This window comes from Argentina silus (assembly GCF_951799395.1).
Source record: "Argentina silus genome assembly, chromosome: 14".
Taxonomy (NCBI): Eukaryota; Metazoa; Chordata; class Actinopteri; order Argentiniformes; family Argentinidae; genus Argentina; species Argentina silus.
The window spans coordinates 1,590,001-1,614,710 of NC_139668.1; the positions used below are offsets into that span (position 1 = coordinate 1,590,001).

General features: G+C 43.6%; 1 protein-coding gene across 2 annotated transcripts in view; it reads left to right on the forward strand.

Moving 5' to 3' along the window:
• The window catches only part of ahr2 (aryl hydrocarbon receptor 2), a 65,170-nt gene that overhangs the window by 37,812 nt on the left and 2,648 nt on the right, over positions 1-24,710 (forward strand). For both annotated transcript variants that reach the window (XM_083685201.1, XM_083685202.1), the window contains 8 exons: positions 9,907-10,049; positions 13,240-13,329; positions 17,659-17,779; positions 20,403-20,542; positions 20,752-20,954; positions 21,080-21,189; positions 21,311-21,452; positions 21,573-23,463. In XM_083685201.1, coding sequence (XP_083541327.1) covers positions 9,907-10,049; positions 13,240-13,329; positions 17,659-17,779; positions 20,403-20,542; positions 20,752-20,954; positions 21,080-21,189; positions 21,311-21,452; positions 21,573-23,463 — 2,840 coding nt within the window. The remainder of the gene's footprint in view (positions 1-9,906; positions 10,050-13,239; positions 13,330-17,658; positions 17,780-20,402; positions 20,543-20,751; positions 20,955-21,079; positions 21,190-21,310; positions 21,453-21,572; positions 23,464-24,710) is intronic.

The following is a 24,710-nucleotide window of genomic DNA, read 5'->3' on the forward strand; positions in this document are numbered from 1 at the left end:
GGCTCTCTCTCTCTGAGCAGTCAGGAGATGCAAAGAGCTGGATGTGTTTCCTTTGACAGGAAGTGCTTCATGTAAACAGAGATAGTAGCCTACAGTCCCATTATCCCTCAGTCTCTCTCTGTGAGATGGCACCTAGTGGCTTAAAATGCAATTTTACCTTCTAATCTAGTGGATTTGTGAATGGATTTGTAAGATTTGTGAGTGGATTTGTGAATTCTCCCAAAATCTCATTTTAAAATGATCTCTCTCTAATGAGTCAAGATATCTCGCATTGAATGCCCTAATCAGTCCTGATGTTCCAAATTCCCAAGATTCCCCTCTCCCTCCCATGCAAGGTCCTTCTGTTGAACAGTTTTAGAGCTAGCGCGTGCTGCTACATATTTTTTATAACGCGGTATGAGAGTTTTTTTGGGAAGTAAACACGGACCTCGCGATTCCATAGCTATGATGCAGCTGCACCCAAAATGATGATAGTTCAAGACAGTATACATCGTGGATTGACTAGAAATCCACATGAAAATGGATTCAGGGTAAACTATGGAATTTTGGATATCGGCGTTGTTATGGCCACAGCCGACGCCTGCCTCGTGTCTGACTCTTCCAGTGTTTGTTTGTCAAGCAGGCCATGTGCTCCAAGGCTCGGAGGCTCCGTCCACTTCCTGGTTGGTGTCATCGGTGATCCTGATTAGAGCGGGACATTCCGTCCAGCGCACCAATCCGGACAGGGCACCTGGAGTATAAAAGTTTGGCCAACTTGTCAGTCAGTGGCTGTGTTTTGTTGAGCAGTTCCCTTTAGTGAAAATCGTAGTTAGACATCCGATATTGTATGATTTGGTTTTGTATTGTGTGATTTGAATGAGGCACTAGCCTCATCGGAAAACTGGGCCAGGTATTAGACTTTCATTAGTTCACTGTTACTGATATACACCCACTTTGATGTACCTTTTGTTTAGACCCACTAGGAGCAGGGGTGGCTGTTGTGCAGGTATTTAAGTTTTAACCGCTGTAGCAGGACAAAAAAAACAAAGATAGTTTAGTTATAGGTCGCTTTTTAGGAGCTCTCTTTTGGTTATATTTGTTTGTTTGATTTGAACAGCACCCACAGGCCCTTTTTCCTTTGTAGTTTGCCTCTTGGGTTGTTACCGTTTTACCTTATAAAGAAAACTACCTAAGTTCCTTGTAAATAAAATAACTTTATTTTACCAAATCTAACTGGTTCTATGTTGCTTCCCTTTCCCCTAACGAGCTGGGTTTAACAGACGTATAAGCATGGGTGACCTTTCTGGCTGACTTTGAGGAACATGTATGCTGCAGCAGCCTGTGACTTCCAGGAAGGTGCTCTCTGGTTGTCTCTGAGCTGGGGAGGGTGCTTGATGTGCCTGTCCCACCTGCTCAGGAACCACCTGACCTTGGCATTTACCGCTGTGTCACACTGTCACACCTAGCAAGCCTAGTCCACTCCTGAGAGGCTCCAGTTGACAGCCTCTCTGTGGCCTGTGTTTGAAACAGACATCAAGTTGTTGCAAACAGTCGCCCCGCAATTCGAGTTGCTCCGACCGAGTCTCGAACTCGCGACCCCTGGCTTGCCAACATGTGACTGTCTCCTCAAATACCCAATGCTAACCAGCTACGCTATCGAAAAGCTAGCAATTCGACAGCGCTTGTGGTGGGGGTATTTGAACTTGAGGAGTGAGTTTACGATCTCAACTGGCTTACATGTGCGTGGCTCCAGGTGAGACAGAGAGGGATGAGATGCTGTCAGGTGTTACCCAGAGACCATGGGGATGGGGGGTGTCTGGATGGAGTTAGGAAAACTCAAGACAGGAGGTGAATTTATAGATCTACTGCAGGCAAGTCACCACACAGTGGAGAACTCTAGCGGATGTGAGGAGGAACACCCCGTGGTCTACATGTCTATAGTTGACACAACGGGGATGTATAGAGACAGGGGAGAGCTGGAGGGTGAAACATGAGGGCCAGAGGGGAGAAGCTAATGTAGCTAGTTGTCCTGCACTGTGGAACTGAGAAACATGTTGGTCTGCAGAACCCACCAACTATAGTATCAGGGAAGAGCTTGGGGTTACATTTTAAATGTATGATGCTAGCTGGTATCGAGATAATGTTGAAATATCTTACGTTGGGTGAATGGAATCAGGGAAAGTCAAGTCTCTATCGCAAAAAGAGAATAAGTACACAGAGTGATGTGTTATATGTTCTAAGCGAACACAAGCCTGTATAAAAATAAGCATGCTAATAACCAGCCTTTGTCTGTATGGACTAGACAGCCGAGGGGGTCTGTGGCATTGCTGGAGAACGTTGGTCGGCAGATAGATAGAGCCCTGTGCTCCTCCTGAGTCCCTGCATGTTAGAACCTGCCCTTCCAGAGAAAGAGGGAGAGAGAGAGAGAGAGAGAGAAAGAGAGAGAGGGAGGGAGGGAAAGAGAGGCTCCACGAGGCAGCGCTGCCCAGACGAGAGGAAAACAATGGTTCGATTCAGCTCTTGGGTTTCAAAGTCTTAAAAATCTGAGTGAGTGGGTGTGGGGGAGAAGTTAGGGATGGACAAGGGGGGGCACAAGGAGATGTAGAGAGGGGAGTGAGGCTGGGGGGCTGTAGGGGGAGGCTGGGGCTAAGTGGTTTCTTTTTATGTACACTGTCTGATGCCAGAACTGGGAGCCCCTAGCGGCAGAGGCCGAGCGGTTTAGAACGCAGGCGGAGAGATGGGGGGAGAGATAGGAATGGGTTCTCTCGTTTTATAAGGGGACCGGGGGTTCGCCGTCCCAGCTGCTTCTAATTAAAGTCATAAGGTAGGCAGTGTGGGATGAAAGTCCCGTTTTGCAACATCAGAATCCGAACCAGCATTCCCAGAGTACCCACAGCCAGTCCCTTCCCTCCTCTTTGTTCTCCTAAGGTTTTTTTCGGTCAGCGTTTCCTTTTTTCTCTCCTAAATCTGAAGTACTGCACAAATGTAAAACAGCTCAGGCAGACCACATCGAGGGACAGACACTGAGCCACAGACACAGAGCAGCTCTGACTGGGAGACTGTGGGAGACAGCCATATCACAGAGGAGGCTCGCACAGCATGCCCCAGCATGCCCACAACACCACACTACAACTACAGAGTAGTTCTACTACACCAGTGATGTTCCCCAAATGATTTGGGGAGGGTCACAAGATGATTTCTAAAATGTGAAAGAAAAAAATCATGTATAGGCCTACCAAGATATTTGATCATATTCTTAGATTTGGTGGGCGGTGGTGTTGGTTGGTTGGTTCTCCTTGCAAACATCTCCTAATTTAAATACTGTGGTTATACTGGAATATAAAAGCAGAATGCAGGGATAACTCTTTTTCTTTCCTCTTGGTGTCCTGGGCAGAGCTTAGGGTGTTGTTTGTGAGTATTGTGACCTTGTGGTCTATGAAGTATTTGCTTTGTATACAGTATTATTAAAGCCTCATTTGATTCATTCTATTTGACCATTCTATTTGACCAAACTATTAGGCCTACAGGCATAAGTACTCTTTTTGTTTATTCTTTTTTATAAACCTTTTTCTCAGTCTTTACTTAAAGTTGGTTGTGCTTCTGACTAGTTAGACTCACTAACAAGTGTCTGTTATGATTCGGTTAACCACCGGTTATGCACTTTTGACTATTTTTTTTCAGATTGTTTATATTACTACACATTGACAGCTCTCTTATGCCTGCACAAATTAGGTGACTGAACACACCTGACTTACCAGAAACACCTGTCCATGCCAATTGTCCCATTACTTTTGGGTACCTTAAAATAGGGGGACTATGTATAAAAAGTGGTGTAATTTCTGAATGGTGAAATCAAAATGTACACAAATGCCATCAATAAAAAGCTGAGAATCTCTACTTTAACGTAATATTAGTAAGTTTCAAATAATAATCATGAGAGTACTTGAACAGTCAAAACAATTATAATGCCCATCCCCAACCATTTCGGAGAGTAATATGGCCCAATAGTTAAAAAATATAATAAAAAAACACGAATACCTTAAACTTGTAACTTCAAGAGACAAGAGAGAGCATATACAGAAGAGGTCTAGCCACGACCCTTAGACCAGAGTAATTATAAAACAGAGGTTCTCCCTCTCCAAATATGAGTTCCGATGAGGTAGCCTGCTGGTTCGGTAGGCTTATCATCTTCATTTAGTGTTGCTTTCTGTTTAGGCCTGCCTCGATAAAGAAGGCCTCCATTTAACAGCCACTGTGTTGATCACCATTCTCAACCTTTTTTGGGGTCGCGAGCCAAAAAGGACACACTGCAAAACTATAGCTCAGCACTAATTACTTAAAGGCACTACTACAGCATAGTGTAGACCAGTGTGTACTTCAACACAAACAAAATTGAAAGTGTTGTTGTGTTGTCAAACATTGCACACAGCTACAGTGAGGTAAGACATAGGCCAACAATTAAGACATACTAAGATTCTGGGCTCTGGTTAGCTAACAGCCTCTTGGTCCTGCTTCACTCTGATTTCAATGGCTAATCATGCAGTAACTCGGAAGTTGGTAATGCTAACAGTTTGAAATTACGGCTGAAGTTAGAAATTGGTGGAGGATAGGGTTAGGGTTAAGGTAAGTGTTTGGGTTAGGGTTAAGGTAAGGGTTAATGTTCGGGAAAGTGTTTAAAAATGTCTATCGTGTTGTGGCTGTGAGTCAAGGCCTGTGTTATAGCTCGCTACAGTAGCATAGGCTGGAACTGCAGGTAGATACAGTACAGACACAAAGTACACTGTCACACAACTGCAGTACAAACACTAATTTCTCAGAGATAACAGCCACAAACTGAAGATCCTCCCAACTTCGACAGAAAGTCAGCAATCATTCACGTGAGAAAGACGTTACAGAACTGTAATCAACTTTGTTTACAATGTTTACAAACCACTGTGTGTATTACATACTTGACACAGAAAATATCTATCTGCTGTATACTCTGTATGTGCATTCTCTGCATGTTAACTGGAATGTTAAACACAGAAAAAAGGCAATGGGTTTGTCTAAGCCAGTCAAATGATGTATGTGAAATGTGAGAGTGCATAAAATCAATCTTTAGTGTTATGTTTTGCTGTAAATCATGTTAAACGTAGAGCTGAGCGCGCCATGAGAGCAATAAAAAGTTTGGCACGGCTCAGGAAAAACTCCCAACTGGAGAAATGGAGAGTAGTGTGTGATTTAAGATTGTTGATACATGAAGTCGTTATTTAGCGTACATGTTTATACATCCCACACATACTCTCCCACACACACCCAACTTCTCCGTCTCTCATGTCCAGAGTATCGTACTGTACTTAAAATGAGGTGCAAAATCCAATCGCTCTATGGTTTTTAGTTTTTTTTTATGATTATGATGTTATTTCATTTGAAGTCAATAGCAGGATATGCCCCTTTGTTTTGCCTTCTCACCGTTTGATTTGGTAGTCCAGCCGCATTCACTGCTAGGGGCACTATCACACGTTTGTTTGCTCATGAAATGTATGAAGTTCATTATGTTTAGGCCAAGGGGAGGGGGCCATTATCTCTGAACACCATTTACAGACGCAAAAAAAAAAAGAAAAGAAAATACTGGGAAGTGGTCCAGTTTGTTAGCTAATGGGGTTCAGGTGCCATCAAGGATGCAGTCTCGCTCTGCACGCGATGGTCATTAACCAGCAGGCCAAACAAGCAGAGTAGGCTTCCCTCTTTTTCCCTCTCCCTCTCTATCTCACTCTCTTTCTCTCTCTCTCTCTCTCTCTGTCTCTCATGCTCTCTCTTTCTCTTGCCCTTTCTGGGGCGGAAAGAGAATGAATCATGGCTCCATGGCTCTGTCTGGGAAACATCAGCCATTAAAGGGGATGAGATGATCACACGGCAGCCTTGTGTGTGTTCCTCCAGTGCGGACGAGAGGTGGGGGGTGGGGGGGGGAGTGTGACAGGGTAGAGACCAGGAAAAGAGGGAGGGAGAGAATGAATGAGAGAAGTAGAGGGGCCTAGTCATGACTGCGGCAGGTTATCTTAGCACACAATTCACGTGTGTGTGTGTGTGTGTGTGTGTGTGTACTCGCACTGACCACGGAGTCTGGCAAACCCAACCTCTTACCCTCTTCTGACTAGCATTGGTGTGGGCCACGAACCACCCAACAATTCATGTTTCAGAGGAATATTAAGCTTGAATTGAATAAGTTAAATGGATGACGCATTTCAGTCGGTAGTCGGCATTAAACAAGGAAAGAATGACTGTTGATGACTCCGAGGCTCTAATCATAGTGAACATGATATGCACTGCCAGCACTGAGATGGAATTTGAGCAGTAATTCCGCCCTGATCGATCGAGTTCCGCGAGAGCACTGGAGGACTGAGCTGACCACTTCAGACAGCCTCTGTCCTAGACTCAGCGACTCCTGTCCATTTCCAGCTCTCTCTGGGCTCCAGTGTGTGCTGAGGAGGAATGTGTGCTGCTATCGGACCAGCCAAGTGGTAATTTTGCGGCCCTGTCTGTTTTTCTCATTTGGCCTGTCTGTGAAGGCCCAGGCTGAGCCAGCCCTCGACTCATTCCTTTCGTGTGGTGTCAGGGTTTCAAGGCAGTGTCGAGGTTAACCCCACCAACCGAGGATGAAGGCCGCAGATGTTCCGATACAAAGCTCCCTCGTAAACCCTGTGAACTGTCTGAGGGTCTGCACTCCAATAACAACGACAGTGGGCTAGCGTAGATAAGGCTCATGTTCTGTGGGCTACTGGGACAGTTTGGTTCCCTCATGCCCCCAGTGTTGCTTCAAACATGTGTATCCTGCACAGTAAAAACACATACAATGTCCACTGCTTCAATGTTACCTGCTTCACATGACCTACAGTACTGTAGCCCTGAGCCCAAATCATCAGAAGAAATTTAAATACTGTGTTTTTTTCTCTCTCAATCATTGTAGGAACTAACATGGGAACATAACTCTACCACATACAGTACATGTCTGCCAAACCCTGATTTGTGCTCTCTCTCTCTCGGTCCGAACCCTGATGTACGCGGTTAAGCACATGGCAATTTAACCGGCCATATCGATAGGCTGTCGTCCTTTTAAGTGGTTTGTCTTTGGCTTTGCATTTCCCCCCCCAAATTATCTCAAAACATCTGTGTCCTGTGGGAAGGTATTTTTGGGTTTTGCATTGGAAACGTTGTTGTTGTGTTTTTTTGCTCTCGTCCCTTTTTTTTGTGTGATACTAAGGGCTTGATAAGCAGTAGAGGCTCTAGAAATAGCGCTGCTGCTTGTGTGCTCATAACACAGGAAATGACTGGTAGCCCCACCCTGCCTGCGGCCGTACCTCACAGCCCAGCTCTGGGCCAGCGGGCTGGAGCTCTCTGTCTGCCCTAAACACAAAACCTGACTGGCTGACTGGAGGTCACACCATTAACACTATTAACACACACAGACAGCTTTAAAGGCCTAAAGCTTTCCTGTCTTTTGAATGTTCTTTGCACAGTGGTACAGTATATCAAATAAACACACAACAGTCGAGCTGTTTCTACTAGGTTTGGTATTGGCCCCTAACTTGACATCAGAAATAAGCTTCATTTGAATAGCCATCACTCTTAGTCCGTGTTCAGCAAGAGGGAGGATATATGCAGTAAAAGTAAATATGTATCCATACATGATTCATAGATTTGAAGTAGCCTAGTTAGTGAGCAAGCTGGTTATCGGAACATAAATTGATTTGAAAGCTGACGTCTGCAAGCTCACTAACTATTTCAATTAGCCACTACTTACTATTGCAGGGCTCTATTTGTTGTCGCGGTTTTGCATATTCAAGGTCTTCCCATTCAGGTTTAGACTCAGGTTCATACATGGCTAAAAATCTCTGGCTGGCTTTGTGCCATTGTGTTCGCAACTAACATGGGGTTTGTTTTGGTTCTTGTGAAAGGCTGAGGCATTTTTATTCATAACTTATGTAAACACACCCACACCGACTGTGTATTTCCAAGAGAAAAAGAGGGTCTGGAAAATAAATCATGAAAAATAGTTTTTAAACAAATGCACACATTGGTTTATTAAATGCTTAGGAATGATACAAAATTGTAATTAAACCAACTGGAGTGGAGCTTTAGCTTTGTGGGTAGAAGCTAAATATTACTGTAACTTTTGCTGACATCCAACAACTTCAGTTGATATAAACCGCAGGATGGATCATGCCTTATTCTGATGATTTACCCTCACACACACACACCACACACTTTGTATGTCACATACTGTAGTTAACTTTCTGATTTAAGGAGCTTGTCAAGGGGGTAAAACGTTGCTATGCCCCCTTTCCCCATGACAGTGGTCATTAGCCCCCACACCCCAGCCCCCCAGATGAAAAAGATGCTGTGTTGATTTATGATCTGCGGAGAAGGCCCCTCTTCAGAAGCAGTTGGGCACAGTGGGCGTTTGTGTCGGACCAGGCCGAAGGGAACAAGGCAGCTCTTGTTGTGGCCAGAGCCGGGACCAGGGACATAGAGCCTATGGTTCAGTCTGCTGTCTGGAGGAGCCACTCAATCAGTCCAGAGAGAGTCAGTAGACTGGCCTCAATGTCATGCTGCAGTGTGGGAGCCTATTAGTGTCTCTGTTTCTGTCTGTATCTCTGTCTCTTTCTGTTTCTCTGTCTCTCCCTCTCTTTCTCCAACTGGACCTCCTTCTCTCCCACTCTTTCTCCCATGGGACCTCCTTTTCTCCCTCTCTGGCCCGTTGATGTAACTACAGTAGATGGTCATCTGCTTGAATGTATCTGAGGTTTTTATTCTATGTTTTTATGGAATGTTTTTGAGCGAACGGAATTTCTACGAGCAGCAGGTTGGTGAAAACCAACAGAGGTTAAAAGGGGCAATCTGGGATTGGTTTACTTTTAAATGAATGATTATATAGGCGTTGATTCATTGAGGAGAATGAAGATTCATGGAGAATCTAAATTATAAATGCCTCATGAGCTTAGTTCAACTGTCTTGCCCCATCAGAGCCCAAAATATAAGCTTGTTTAACTCATCATGTTTTACTTCATCATTGCTTGTCAGTCCTTGCATCCATAGCTCCGTCTATTCATTTGAAAAGTGATTACATATCATCCCTCAGCTGTTTACCAAAAAAAAGTGGCGTGGTGGCCGCTTTGTTGTTGTTCGAATTCCAGATTGTCCTTTTAACTGAATGTCAAAATCGCTTCTTCTTGTCAAAATGTTTTCACAATCGCCAACCCTAGAAACACATAGAAAGTGCTTCATCATACAGACCTGGATATAGGGGCAGTGCTTCACTTCCGAATGACTGATATCAGTTTGTCTTGTCTTAGGTTCATCTAGCTGATCCCAGTCTGTTTATGATTATGTCCCAGTTTAAAAATTAGACCAATGGACAGAAACAGCTTTTCAGGTCATTATGAAAACAAGCTGCTTTTTTCTACAAACATGGACGGCCTCTGCTTTTATGCAACTCCAAAATAGATTAGAAGCACCGTTTTGGACATCCAGAGTGTCTCAAGTTGCAGAGTGTGACGTAGCATACTCTCTGTGCACTTAGTCCTCCATAATCCTCACTACAGTATGTCTGTGTTCCTCCTTGGTGGGAAACAAATCAACAAAGATCAAGAGAAACAGGGCTTGGATGGGAGGTCTTTTACTTCCATACATCTATGTCAACTACATTAGGTCCCAAATGAGCATCGTGAACATTGACACGCACACAACAACAGCAGTAGGGATCTGGGGAGGGCTGCCTTAGGGGGGGGCGGTTTATAAGTTTTTGGGGAAAAAATAAGAACATTTCTGTTATTGGCAGAGAAAATGTAAACAATGTTGAGAAGCAGTTTCATGCAGCTCCCAAAGTCCAGAGTGTATTGTTTTCACATGTGCATGCCGGCGTAAAGTGATTTGCTCTCTTGTTTGCAGCGACCATGAAGAAAGGCTGCACGGGCTGGGTAGCGGAAAGGGCCATGGCGTTAGTAGGGAACATGCAGACCCCCCGGGCTCTAAGCAACACCACCGTATCTGTGGATGGAGTCAGCTTCTCTGAGGGGGATCTCCTGCTCCAGGTCTGTCTGTCTGTCTGCCTGTCTGCCTGTCTGTCTGTCTGTCTGTCTGTCTGTCTGTCTGTCTGTCTGTCTGTCTGCCTGTCTGTCTGTCTGCCTGGCTGGCTGGCTGGCTGACTGGCTGTCTGTCTGGTTGTTTGGCTGTGTGTCTGTCTGTGTGTCTGCCTGCCTGTCTGTCTGTCTGTCTGTCTGTCTGTCTGTGTGTCCGTGCGTCCAGCCCAGGACCTCTCTCTCTCTGGGACCTACCTGGGGGAGGTGTTGGTGAGAGGGACAAGCGATGCTCACACTCCAAGGAGCTTTTCACAGCACTCCACATATGAAGAAAGCCCCATTAGTACATTGCCAGCTTCCTCTCAACAGTGCAAATAAGTAAGAATAAGAATCAGTAAGAATATGAATAAAGTAATAACACAATAGAGAATACGTTTCATAGGCATAAGTGTAAAAGTGTAAGATAAAGTGAGCAATACAATACATTAATACATAGCAGCAATAGCAGTGTTGGTAGTGAGTGTAGGTGTGTGTGTGTGTGTGTGTGTGTGTGTGTGTGTGTGTCTGTGTCTGTGTCTGTGTCTGTGTCTGTGTCTGTGTCTGTGTGCGTGTGCGTGTGCGTGTGTGTGTGCGTGTGTGCAGAGGGACAGCTAATGTTAGCTGTTCATTATTGGCCTGGAGGTACCTGTTGGTCCGAGACCGTCTACCAGACGGTAGCAGAGAGAACAGACCGTGGCCATTGCCTAATATATCATATACAGTAAATCACATACACTTCTGAGGATGAAACGTTTTTGAATCATTCATTAGTTTATACCTCACCTCCCTATGAACTCATATGTTCAGCCCCGTTAACTAAAAGGAAGCTAAAGGTTGATTGTCACACACTCATACAACACTACTTGGATTCAATGCAGTCCCTTCTCCCTCCCGCCTGAATCAATTTTTCTACTCACACATAATTACCGACAGACAATGCTACAGCCCTGTCCCATCTCTCCATGCAGGCTGTGACTGTGCATTAGCACTAGAGATAACCATCATCTCCAGGGAGGTCTCACCACACACACATACACACACACACACACACACACACACACACACATATACACACACACACATACACACACACACACATACACATACACACACACACACACACACACACACACACATACACACACACACTTGCACACACACACACCACCCATTCTCTAGTGTCTGTCTGACGGCTGCTAGCCTAATGGAGGATGGCGCTAGGCTGATATATGGCTGATTCGCTGGCCTTGATAATTTGGTCACGGTGAGCAGTTGATAAAACCAGAGCACGGGACACACAGACATCCATTTGTGTCCTCCTCAGGCCTGGAGACTGCACTGGCACAGTAGGACAAGCACCACTCTGCCCAGACACAACCATTTCTTCATGCAGCTTCAACATGTGGAAAACAGGTTTAGTGCAATATTGAACAGAAATACAGCGCCCTACGTAAGAAACGGGACAGTGAAGCCTGTTTCCTTTTTTGGCTGTACATTCCAAATGTTTAGATTTGAAATCAAACCATTACTATGAGGTTAAAGTAGAGGTTCTCAGCTTTTATTTGATGGTATTTGTTAGGGGTGTGCCAAAAAAAATCGTACGCGTTACGGATTTTGGGCATTTTACGGATACGAGTATCATCCAATCATTTGCAGATGTGATCGGTCATAGGAGAGGATTCCTTTCTAAAAAATAAATACGTCATTGGCCAGTTAAGCTGTCTGTGAACGAATGGGTGATCTGCCTGCTGCCATGATTGGATTAGAGCATTGAACTGGACGCTGTGCCCTCCTCCCTTCCTGCACACCGTCTCGTTCACCTCAGACAGTTCAGTTGAGTTCAGCTGCAGCAGCACTGTGTTAAACTGTGTTTATCTCAGCTCAAAGCACATATCTTCCGAAACTGTGGTCATATTGTACAATAATCAATAAAAACTAACACTCATGTTTAGTATTTGGTTGACGATCCTTTGCGTGCAATAACTGCCTGAAGTCTGTGACCCATTGACCCCACCTGACGCTAGGTATATTTGGACATTATATAATATTGGGACATTATATGATTTTTTTCCAATACTTTTGGAGCCCTAAAATAAGGGGAGTATGTTTAAAAAAGGTTGTACTTTCTACAAGGTGAACCCAATCTGAAAAAGAAACCCATTGAATTAAAGCTGATCATCTCTACTTTGACCCCATTGTAATTGTTTGATTTCAAATCCAAACTGTTGGAGTATAGAGCTAAAAGAAGGCAAAATGCTTCCTATTTCCAATACTTATGGAGGTCACTGTAACAAAGAACATTTATTGCGATCCCATTTCAAATGTTTATGGGGCATCGCCTGCAGGGTCTAAGTACACAAACCAGAAGCCGAAATAAAAAGCTGTTAATAAGTTGACCTAATCCTAGTTGTCCTTGTACCTGTACCTAAAATGTTCTGGGTTTTCTATTGTGTTTTTTGTAATCTTGCCAAATGCTGTCATGGTTTATGATACAGTTTATGGTTTAATAGCTCAGCTATTGAGCAATGAGTACAATATGTACCTACTAAAGGTACTTAGATAAACAGTCTCTGATATCAGGTAGGGCCTACTTTCTCCACACCATTTGATGACCAACTCCGTACAGGTTTACAACTTTTCAAATCTTAAACCTTTATGATGCCCTCTCTCTCTCTCTCTCTCTCTCTCTCTCTCTCTCTCTCTCTCTCTCTCTCTCTCTCTCTCTCTCTTTCTCTGTGTGTGAACATCTATTGTTTATAAGGTCCAGGATCCTGTGCGTGACTAGAGGCTATATTCTCCCCCTGTTCTGTTGTCATATTTAACACCTGAACAAAGGCACTGCTAATTGCATGGGATGTTTACTCAAACATGCCCCCCCTTCACACACACGCGCGCACACACACACACACACACACACACACACACACACACATACCAGGATGGCTACTTCTCTCTCCACCTATTTGTAGCCATCAACAATACGTATCTAATTCACTTTTTGAATGTATCTTGTAATGAATTCCATGTCTTTGTTTGACTCCTCTGTCTGTCTGTCCATCTTTACATAATTCCTAGTGTCTTGTATGACATGAACATACATATTATGTGAGCATGTTGATCTGTGTAACATGTCGTCTCTGACCATGGCTCTCTCTGTTTCCAGGCCCTGAACGGCTTTGTGCTGGTGGTCACGGCGGAAGGATATGTGTTCTATTCCTCTCCCACCATCCAGGACTACCTAGGCTTCCATCAGGTGAGTTACAGTATGGCCTGTCATATCAACATGTTTTACAGACAGTCATTGATCATAAAAGTATCATTTCAGTCAACAGTTCTGACCATACTGTAGGTCTGTGTTTTGTACTGATCTAACTGTAAGATACAGATTCCAACCACTATCTACATGACAACAGGAGATCATGCCAAGATAGGCCGATCTTCCGCCGTAGATTGAAAACCCATCTCTTCAGGCTACATCTTAACAGTCCCTCCTAAAGACCGCTTCACCCTCACTACCCCCCCTATACTAACCCTAACCCGAACCCCAAGACCTCTTCTCCCCTGCTACCCCCCTGTACAAGTTCTCTCCTGCTAATAAAATATATTTAAAACATTTTTTATTTTTAAATAAATTAAAAAAATTAGCCTACTGGCATTACGACTGCCAATGGCCCCTGGTGTGAGCATTGATTACTTTGTCTTATGATGACTGTTGGATAGATGATTCACTTACTTAAACAAATGTATTGTTGTATGTCGCTTTGGATAAAGGCGTCAGCTAAATGCCATCAATGTAAATGTAAATGTAAATGTAGGTGACAGGTATGACAAAGTTGGCTGAGAGAGTAGAACTGTGGGCAAAGGAAAACACATGGCCTGAGGGCGTGTCTGTTGCCATGGCGCTGTGAGGGCAGGTGCAGCATGAAAACAAACTAACGATAGACAGATGAAGGCGGGCAGCTACCACAGAGTGAACAGGACATTGATGTCCATGGCACATCTTGTGCCTGTTTTACAATGCCCTGTGTAAGTAATGGGACAGTGAAGTAATGGGACAGTGAAACTTTTTTTCTTATTTTGGCTCTATACTGCAAAAGTTTGGATTTGGAATGAAACAATTACTATGAGGTGAAAGGCACCCTATGCAGGATTGCACCCTCTTTTCACTGCAATGGGAATTGCAATGACAATTTAGTAGTGTCTCCTCCTCTCTCCCTCCCCTTGCTCAATGCAGACCACTTATAACTGAAACAATGAATCTGTCAATCATTTTCAAAATTGTATCCAGCAAATGTCTTAGTTACATGACCTTAAAACTAGCGAAGGACTTGAAGGACTGGTTGAAATAGTTTGGAAATGTTAGCTGAAACATGAACACGACAATTACCAGCCAGCGGAGCCACTCACATTCGTTCAACCTGAAGTTTACGAACAAATCCATTCACAAAACTCAGACAAGGCTGTAATGTCAAACAGGATTTTTACTAGGAAAAATGATCAGAATACATGTAACAAATGTATTTGCCCACAAAGGCTTTAGTTTTTTATGTCAGCTTCCAGCATTGAGAAATGTTTACAGCTCCCAGGCAGTACAGTAGGTAGCCAATGAGCCACACACACAAGTTGCAGGTCACACGCCCACAGCACGTGGTAGACACTGAGAAACTTCCCGAACATTTTGGAAAACCTAATTCAGGTAGAAGGGCAGGGTCTTGGCAGGTGCACGCACTGTCACAGACTGCCAATGCATCATAAGTAATGATTGCCAATGCATGCCTCTGATGTTGCCAATGCAACTCTCAGAATGCACCACACCCACTGCGTTAGGTTTTCGTGTATGAGCAAGACAATCATCAGATTAAAATCCAATTGAACGCATTTCATTTCATGATGATAAGATTTTAGGCAAAAAGACCTAAAAACAAATGTACAACTTAAGATCGCTGCAGTACAGGCCTGGCAGAGCATCACCAGAGAAGATACCCAGCATCTGGTGGGGTCAGTGGGTCGTAGACTTCAGGCAGTTTATCGTGCCATTACTTACGCAGGACACTGTAGGTTCATATTCATATGTGTAGATTATGTAATAACACAAAGGATGACTGAATAAGTGAGCAGAGAGTAGACACATGCAGGCCACAAAATTAACGTTTTGATCTTCCAGCCAAGGTGTCTGGTGGATGTGAAAATTCACCAGCCTCTTAGATTGTTTACTTGGGTTTTTTTTTTAGCTTTATTTTAGTGCATTATTTGGTTGTGACTAAGAAAGCTCATAGACTCGGGAGATTGTTTGAACGTCAGGAGAAGCGTGAATGAGATGTGTAGCAGTTACAGTCAGCTGAAGGAGGCAGGAGCAGCAGGTCATAATCAATGGTGACCATAATTGCGGATCGCACCAGTTTCGTTTTTAAATTGAAGCAAAGTGCCACTTTGGCTACCAAGATTTACCCGCCAATGGCAAAATCTACCCGCATTTAGCAGGTGGCAGGTGTTAATTTTGTGCCCTGGACACATGACAAGATATGTCAGAGACAAACATGTCTCTTGGGCATATCATTCTAGTACCACAGTATATCATATGTTGAAACAGTATTTTCATGAACACCTCATCATTGGTTGGGTAACGCCCATAATGAGCTGCTGTAGTAGATACAATTAGACAGACATAGTCTGTCTGTAATGCACATCTTTGGTGTATATTCAGCCCAGCGTATTACCCATAATCATTCACTTATTAAACACTATATAATGTAAACAAACAATTTGCACAGTTGAAACTTTGGCTGGCCTGTTGAGCTTCTCATGTTCCTCACAGTGTTCCTCAAACCTTATGTTCCTCAAACGAATCAGATGTGTGTGTGTGTGTGTGTGTGTGCGTGTGCGCGTGCGCGTATGCAATACCTATTGCACACATTTTTAAATGTTTTAAATTGCTGTGTTTACAGATCAAAGGTTCACAGGCATACACATTTGCACATCACAGGGTTTTCAGAAGCCTACGGGAAAAAAGAAAGAGCATCTATTCACACTCGCACAGCTCACACACAGACACAGACACACACAAACACACGTGCACACACATTCCCTGGTAGTGTAGCGATGAATAGGTTATAGGGAAAAGCACGTGTTGAGTCATGTGTGCTGAGAATAAGCGTGGTGTGACCACCGCTCGGCGCTCTCAGCCCAGAAGCACTCCTTGCCCTCTGTGCATGGCCGGGTCAGTGACCCAGAGACATACATAACACTTCAGGAGAGAGGCCTGTGCTCGAAACACACACACACACACACACACACACACATACACACACACACACACACACACATACACATGCACACACGCACAGGCACACACAGGCACAGACACACACACACACACACACAGGCATAGACACAGACAGGCACACACACACACATACAGGCACACACACACACACACACACACACACACACAAACAGCGTTCTTTGAACAAGAGGTTTGTTTGTGCCTCTGCACCTGGCCTACTTGGCTCTGTAAAGAGTGATGCTCAGGTGAGAAGCCTGACTGAGCGGCTCAATAAGACCAGGCCCCCTCCCTCCCAGCGGAGTGGCGTGTCTTCTGATTGGACACTGACGTGGAGGTCGTTTCCGGACAGAAACCTTGCTGACGAGCGCGGCGTCTCCCGGGAGAACCTGGGAGGCAAACACAGCATTCCGTCTCCCAGCTCGTCATGCGACGCCTGCCTCTCCCTTAAACAAACGCCTGCACAGTCTTGGAGTCTGCGGGGGCCCAACTCTCAATGCCACAGAACATAGAAGTGTCTGATGTGTGTGATTGTGTGTGTGTGTGTGTGTGTGTGTGTGTGTGTGTTTGGAGCACAGGCCTCTCAGAAGACGCCACAGAAGTCTCTGATGTTGCCAATGCAACTCTCAGAATGCACCACACCCACTGCGCTAAGTTTTCGTGTATGAGCATGAGACACATTGACACTGCGTTATTCGTGGACTGCGTTTATCACCAAAAAAAGCTTTTAAATCCTCAGATTATTTATGTTTGTGTGCTCAATCGTGTTGACGAACCCTGTGTGTGGTTTCGTGGAAGCTGATTGTGTAACTATTAACTAACAGGCCTCAGAGGTGTGGTTCCGTACACATTACTTCCTCACACATTCTGTCTCTGTGTCCAGGTCTGTGTGTGTCCACAAAGGCATTTACACCCTGCTGTTAGGATGACTCTGTTCTAGAATGCTCTGTTAGACCACTAGAGGGGAGTGCCTACTCACTCTCATGGATATGGTCGGCGTTCATGTGAAAAGTTGATTCTTTTCTCTAGCTCTGTGACTGCCGATGGCATTGTTCTTATCTAAGATTTTACTGACGATGACTGTTGTATAGTTGATTCACTTACTAAGACAAATGTACTTATTGTAAGTCGCTTTGGATAAAAGTGTCTGCTAAATGTAATGTGATGTGACCAGACCAGGCCATTGGCATTATATTTACATGTCATCTTTCTGCCAGTTTCTACTCATGCTGTTCACGTATACTTGTCATCTGTGGTGAATGTAATAATAGCGTATAAATCTCTTGTCCCTGTGTCCTGCAGTCAGACGTGGTCCACCAGAGTGTGTTTGAGCTGATCCATACAGATGACCGGGCCTTGTTCAGACGCCAGCTCCACTTTGCCCTCAACCCCAACCAGTTTGACACAGAGCAGGGGAATGATGGTGAGTACAGTACTGATGCCGTACATGGCTGAAGGCATAGAAGCACCCTATGATCTGAGTCGAGAAGAACGAGAGGGAGAATGGCTGATGCTTGGGGATTTGGGGAGGCCAGTATCTTTCTGTAGTTTGGGATGTATGACTCAGATCTGTGTGAGAGACTCCTGACCATGGGCATTTAAAAAAAAAAAAACAACATTGTATTAACATTGTTTTTTGGTTGTATCGTTGTATATATCGGTCATGACAGATAATGGCACCATACCATTTATCCATAGAGAGACGATAGAAAATAACTGTTTTAAATAACGTTAAAATCAAACGGTGCACAGTAGAATGTGGTAACACCATCATAGCATGTTAGTTTATGGTTGTCATTTGATAGTCATCATCTAACATTATTACATTGTTTATCATGGGTTGAAAATACAGTTTTATGAAAAATTGCATTTGATGGTCATCACACAACATTGTGACAAGTTTGCATGTGGACTTTAAAGGAAATGTCATTATTTGACAGTCATGTTCCAACATTGTAACAAGGTTGCCCATTGATTCCTAACCAAAGGGAAGTAAAAAAAAACAACAACATTTAATTACAATAATAGAACTTGAATGCTTTACTTTGCTTAACATTGAAATAAGCTCTATGAGTTCTTTCTCCATGCACTACGATTGAATTAGTCTCACATAGCCATACCTCCAAATCATGTTGTTCTCACACCTCTTTTGGAGGTCTTTTAAACTAGCCGTTCTGGCTTGGATTGAATTGGATGGAGCAATGGGGGAATGTGCTCCCAATTTCATTGGAGGTTACATTACAAGAACCCTCCCCCACATGCCCATAGAATGGTTTGTGTTGTTATGTGGGTCGCCTTTTCCGACCGGGTTGGAATATTTTTGGCAGAGAGAGTTGTTGCCTATGCTAGCTTGATACATTGAAGAAAATGGAAGAAAACCTGAAGCTAAAACTGAATTCAGTTTTTTTGGAGCTCCGCCCAAGCAATGTATTTTCTTGGTTTGACGTGTCACAAGGCGTCATTCATTTCAAACAGGTTTTCTACCCCTTTGTAGCTACTTTCAGCAAGGGATTTCCCCAGGCTTTGCTTGAGGTTGTAAAGACATTCCTTAACACAGAATATTTGGACATGTTGAACATTTGGAAGAAGGTTTTCTTGTTGTAATAGGTTTTTCAGCATAGTCTGAACTTTCCTCTTTTACTACTTTTTCTGCTCTCTTTTGAAATAAATATTCATTGCTCTTTTTATGTTTTCATACTAGTTCTGTTTTTAACCTCATGTTCATTTTTTAAACTTCTTAATATAATATATTGTATTGTAATTATATTGTATAATCTATTTTTCTGGGATTTTGTGTACAGTAATATTAAACAACTTAAAATTAAAAAGAAATAATAATAATAGATAAATATCTATTTTATTAATGAGCAAGTAACATTAACAAGGTTAAATAATGTATACTCATACATTTCTATCACACTTTGAGGATTAAGTAATTCTCACTATGTAACAGAACAGAATTACACTCCACAAACATTAGACAACTATTCAGAAAACACTGAAGCTGTGGAAATATATCTGAAGAAGTCAGTGGTTAGAGTGTAGATTAACTGAAACACTAGATTGTGCTCAGGCCAATGTATAGCAAAGTACTGATGTATGGTCTTTGTTAAATGTAGTCATGAGGGTGTAATTTGAAAGTTGCACTGACCTGGAAGTAAGGCAATGCAAGGTCTTACAAGAGGTAAAAAGTTTGAATCCCAAGTGAGGACATCAAAAACAGTGAATTCAAGTAAAATGTAATCCTGATTATAAAATGCTAAATGTAATTCTGATTGTAAAAATGTCATCATACCAATGACACCATTGCTCAGATAAATTAAATACGGCGGGGGGGAGAGACTAGAACAGATCAAAGTTTCTTTTTTTTGCCTAAGTATCCAATTGGTTAGGAAGTTCATGTTACATCAATATTTATTTTTCTCACGTAAAATTTGTTATTGTTTTTCAACAAGGTTATACAGGCAACAAACACAGAGTGCACACATGAGAAGAGATGGTCTGAGGCTCACCGTCAACTGCCAATGTTAAGAAAACTTTAATTTTTAACCCATGTGCACTCATCTAGCAACTTTAGATGAGCCTCAAATGACAACCTTAAGTCAAATTTCAAAAATAACCATCACATAACAACGTCTAATAAATAAAATAAATCCAACATAAACATAAACAAAAACTACAGAGTTCCAGCATTTTTATTTTGACGCTTAAAAAACATTCAAAAATAATACTTGTACAACATCAGTTTGGTTAGTTTTTGACTGTTCCATAACTGTGACACAATATACAATTTCCATGGGGCTGACTTCTTCATAGCAGTGCATTGATAAAAGCAGGATAATCATACAGCTCCCCTCCATCCCATGCAATATCTCCTGCCATATCTGATGTGTATTTGACATAATATGAATTCATCAATTAATTAATTATTTAATCATTAATGTAGGCCTACTGAAATACAATATGTATTCAGGAAAATTCCTCCCATGTATTTCATTTATCAAGATGTGTGACTGTCCTTTTGTTTGTGTGGGAATGGTTTGTAGGCATGCAAAGCAGCAGCGACATCACTAGCAACATTGTGAGCTATGACCCCCAGCACATTCCCCCAGAGAACTCCTCCTTTCTGGAGAGGAGCTTCTGCTGTCGTTTCCGCTGCCTTCTAGACAACTCTTCTGGCTTCCTGGTAAACTCAAATCAGAAAATTACAACCCCACATAATAACAAGGCTAATACAAATGCACTAGTCCCTTTGGCCTCTAGTTAGTATTCTTATTACAGATTAAGTATACTTTACATATGATATTTTGCTCCACAATTTAGTTTGTGTTTTTTGTCATATAAATACACAGATCGAGTGCCCCCTAATCTTTCCTCTATTACTTTTATGTTTAGGCCCTCAACTTTCATGGTCGGCTGAAGTACATCCATGGGCAGAACAAAGTGGCAGATGATGGAACCATGACTCATCCCCAGCTGGCTCTGTTTATTGTCGCAACACCCCTCCAGCCCCCGTCCATCCTACAAATCAGGACCAAGACCCTCCTCTTTCAGACTAAGCACAAGCTGGACTTCACGCCTATGGGCATTGATACAAGGTAATGCTACATGCTACTTATCAAAATGTATCTAACTAAATGTTCATGGAGAAGTAAGACATTAACAGTAATAAAGTCACAAGCATATCTAATGCTATTCTTTTGTGGTTTTCCATTTTTCTTAGAGGGAAGATTGTCCTGGGATACAGTGAAATCGAGCTGTGTATGCATGGCTCTGGATATCAGTTCGTTCATGCAGCAGACATGATGCACTGTGCTGACAGTCACCTCAGAAGTAAGCCTTGCATCTGTGAATCAATACTGCAATACTGTCGTTTTAAGATCAGCACAAAGTTACCCATATTTTTTGTACATGACCGTGTTATTAATAGGATCCTTGTGTATTCTTCCCTCAGTGATAAAGACAGGTGAGAGTGGCCTCACCGTCTTCAGACTCCTGACTAAAACAGGGGTTTGGGTGTGGGTCCAATCCAACGCCCGATTTGTCTACAAAGGAGGCAGGCCAGACTTCATAGTGGCCAGACAGAGAGCATTATCGTGAGCAGAATCATCATCACATCAAAACACACATCATTATGAATGTATCTTATGAAGAACTAACTCCATAAAATTAATGAAATGAGTACATATTCAACCCTCTTATTTGTCTCCTCCCAGAAACGAGGAAGGGGAGGAACAACTGCGCCTGAGGAGATTGCAGCTGCCCTTCAACTTTGCCACTGGGGAAGCTATGCTCTATGAAGCCTGCCTGTCTCTGGACATAGCAGACGTCCCAACCCAGGGCAAAGCCCCTAAGATCAGGAAGATGGCTGAGGAGATGTCCGTGGACCCTGAATCTCTGCTGGGCTCCTTGCTGAAGCAGGACCAGTCGGTCTACTGTCAGACCAACACACAGCCCCCCCTGTGTGTTCTGGATGACCGAGCCTTCAAGGACAGCCATGCCCTGGTCAACGTGCCAGGGGATACGTGGCAGCACACCACACCCAAACCCAGCACGGGCCTCATCAAGGAAGAGGCCACCATGCAGGACATGCTGGAGACCCTGCAGCAGATCATAGGAGACAGCAGCCTCTGTTCCGCTCTGGATGTGGACCTCGTGGAGCTGAAGGACTGGGAGAACACGCTGTTGAAGATGACCACGAGTAGCAGCGACCTGTCTGACGACCTCAATGACATCCTCAACAGCGATATATTGTCCTATGTGGAGGACAGCCTCTTTAAGGAGAACGGACTTAAAATGCCTGAGCAGCTGTGCTCATTGGGGAGCATCAGCAACCCTCTGGGCGACGAGAATCCTCTCATGGACGTACCGCCATGCCTTTCAAACATAGACCTCCAAAACCCCATGATGCCTGGGAACCAGAGCTTCAACTGGACAGTGGATCCACAGAGCCAGTTCACAGGAAAGAGAGGCCAGAGCCCAGTTGAGACAGGGAGTCTTGTCCGGGGCATGATGAGACTGACACACATGGGCCCTCAGGTAGGCTCTGTACCACTGAATGGCCTTCCGCTTCAGCAGACGGCCTCAGACAACACCTTCACTCAGTCTCTTGGACTTAGCTCAGAGCTCAGCGCTCCAAAGAGCCTGAGCCACAACAACCCAGTGGCCTTCAACCCTTCCCTGGTGAGCTCTTACACCAAGACTCAGAACCAGAGTCAGGGCCTTCAGACCTCCCAGATCCTGTCCAGCCCTGCCAAGCAGAACAGCCATCAGCCTTGCCCGATGCAGCTAGGCCCTCAAAGCACTGCTAATCAGCTCCATCCCAGTCCAATAACTCTGACAATCCAGAACCACCTGCAGCAAGGGATGCCCGCTCAGTCATTGGGTTTCCAGGACCAGAGCTCTGTGAGACAACTAAATCATGTTGCCCCTAGTCAGGAAAATCAGTGGCTCCCCTCCATCCCCAGCTCAAATATAGCTGACAACATGTTGGAAACATACGCCCGGAGTATTTCAAATCAACAAGACATAATTCTAGATCCCTCTCCAGCGAGCTGCCTACAAGGACACTTTTCACTTCAAAACAGTATGAATCAGAAGCAGTCTTGGCAGCAGCTGCAGCAGCAGCAGCAGCTGACCACTTCTTTACAAAATGGACACCAACACATGGGCAGCTATAACCAGGTGTCTGAATTCCAAAGAGATCCCCTCCCCGCCCAGAACTCTCAAACCTGTAGGGCCATGAACAGGCCTCAGAAGACCCCTAACATGGTCTACCCTCCCCACGGGGAGCTGGGAACCCCCCCTCTGGTGCCCTCCAACAGCTGTATGTTTGGGAACACCCCCTCAGTCCCTGTTAATGGGGTGCTTTTCAGCAACGCAGGGCTGGGGTCCTTGGTCCCATCGTGTCAGAGGATGAAGGCCCCCCATAACAACCAGAGTCCCTCGCAGGCTTCCTGCTACTTCCAGAGGAACCACAGCAGCCCCATCGTGGGCTCGTCAGCCATCCCTCAAGAGGACACCAACGTCAGTCCTCTCTCCTGCCAACTGACACCAGGTCTTACCACAGAGAGCCTGCAGTACCTCAGATGCAACGAGCAGACACAGGTATGCTTTCCACTTGCATTTAGATAGATAGATAGATAGATAGATAGATAGATAGATAGATAGATAGATAGATAGATAGGTACTTTATTGATCCTCGAGGAGAAATTAAGGCGTTACAACAACAAAATAAAGTGACAATAGAATCATAAAATAAAATAGACATCTGAAACATTTACAGTCTTAGCAGAGTGTGATGAGCATGAAGAGGATTTATGTGTTTAATATTTCACTTTGAAGTATTTTGAAGCATGTTGGGCAATTTACTTAAACTCAATTGGTCACTTGCAATGTTGTTAGCATGTTAGCAGCTAAATTGCGGTAACGGCCCGAGTATAACCCACCGCCCTGATAAGAATTTATCCCACTTGCAACAAAGATAAAGGCTTGAGATGAGTTATGTTGCGGTGTTGGCTCAATTCGATGTCTGATACCTGTCTGAGTAGATCTAGTTCGCGTGTGGAAGGCTCAAAGCGTCACATTACACGCTTTACCCGTTACCCGTTTGTCGTGTTTCAAGCTGTGTACAGTACAGTAGCTGCCTGAGTGTGCACCATATACTTAATTATCGTGCACGTACACACATCCGATCAATAAATGTTCCCTTTGATGCAAGTCGGAAATGTAATTTGAATTAAGTGCTTCACGTAGCCTAATAAATAATAATACATAAACATAAGCCTGGTTTACAGTACTTGAATGTTCTGATATTTCGCATAACACAGTTTGTTCAACCATCGGTTATCGATCGGTTATTAAAAAAAAAACACAGCTGTGGATTTGTCGGCATGTTGGGTTTATGTAAACCTATATGATGAGTTGGCTTGATAAATGTTTTTAAACCCATTAAACAAGCAAAGACTTATTCAAAGATGTGTCACACCTGACTTGAGTTGTATGCTTATCAGAAACCTAATATAATATGTATTATAACCGCATTTCTAACAGCAGAGATGTGTGTTGTAGAAAATTAAGATTTCAGAGTATAACAGATCACAGATGAGTCCTAATGAACCTACATTTATTGCGTGCAAAACAATTCCATTATATATTCAGCTACACATTGAATAATAGTCACTACGAATGGAAATATCACATAGCCTAAAATAACAAGGCAATGTTGCCCAATATTGGCACAGAAATATACAGCATGTATGCTATTGATTTCCTGGGCAAAACATGTAACACTCCTGGATAGGCTACATCAGCACGCTTGTAAACCTTGAATTCCGAGATCTAATTTGTTGCAG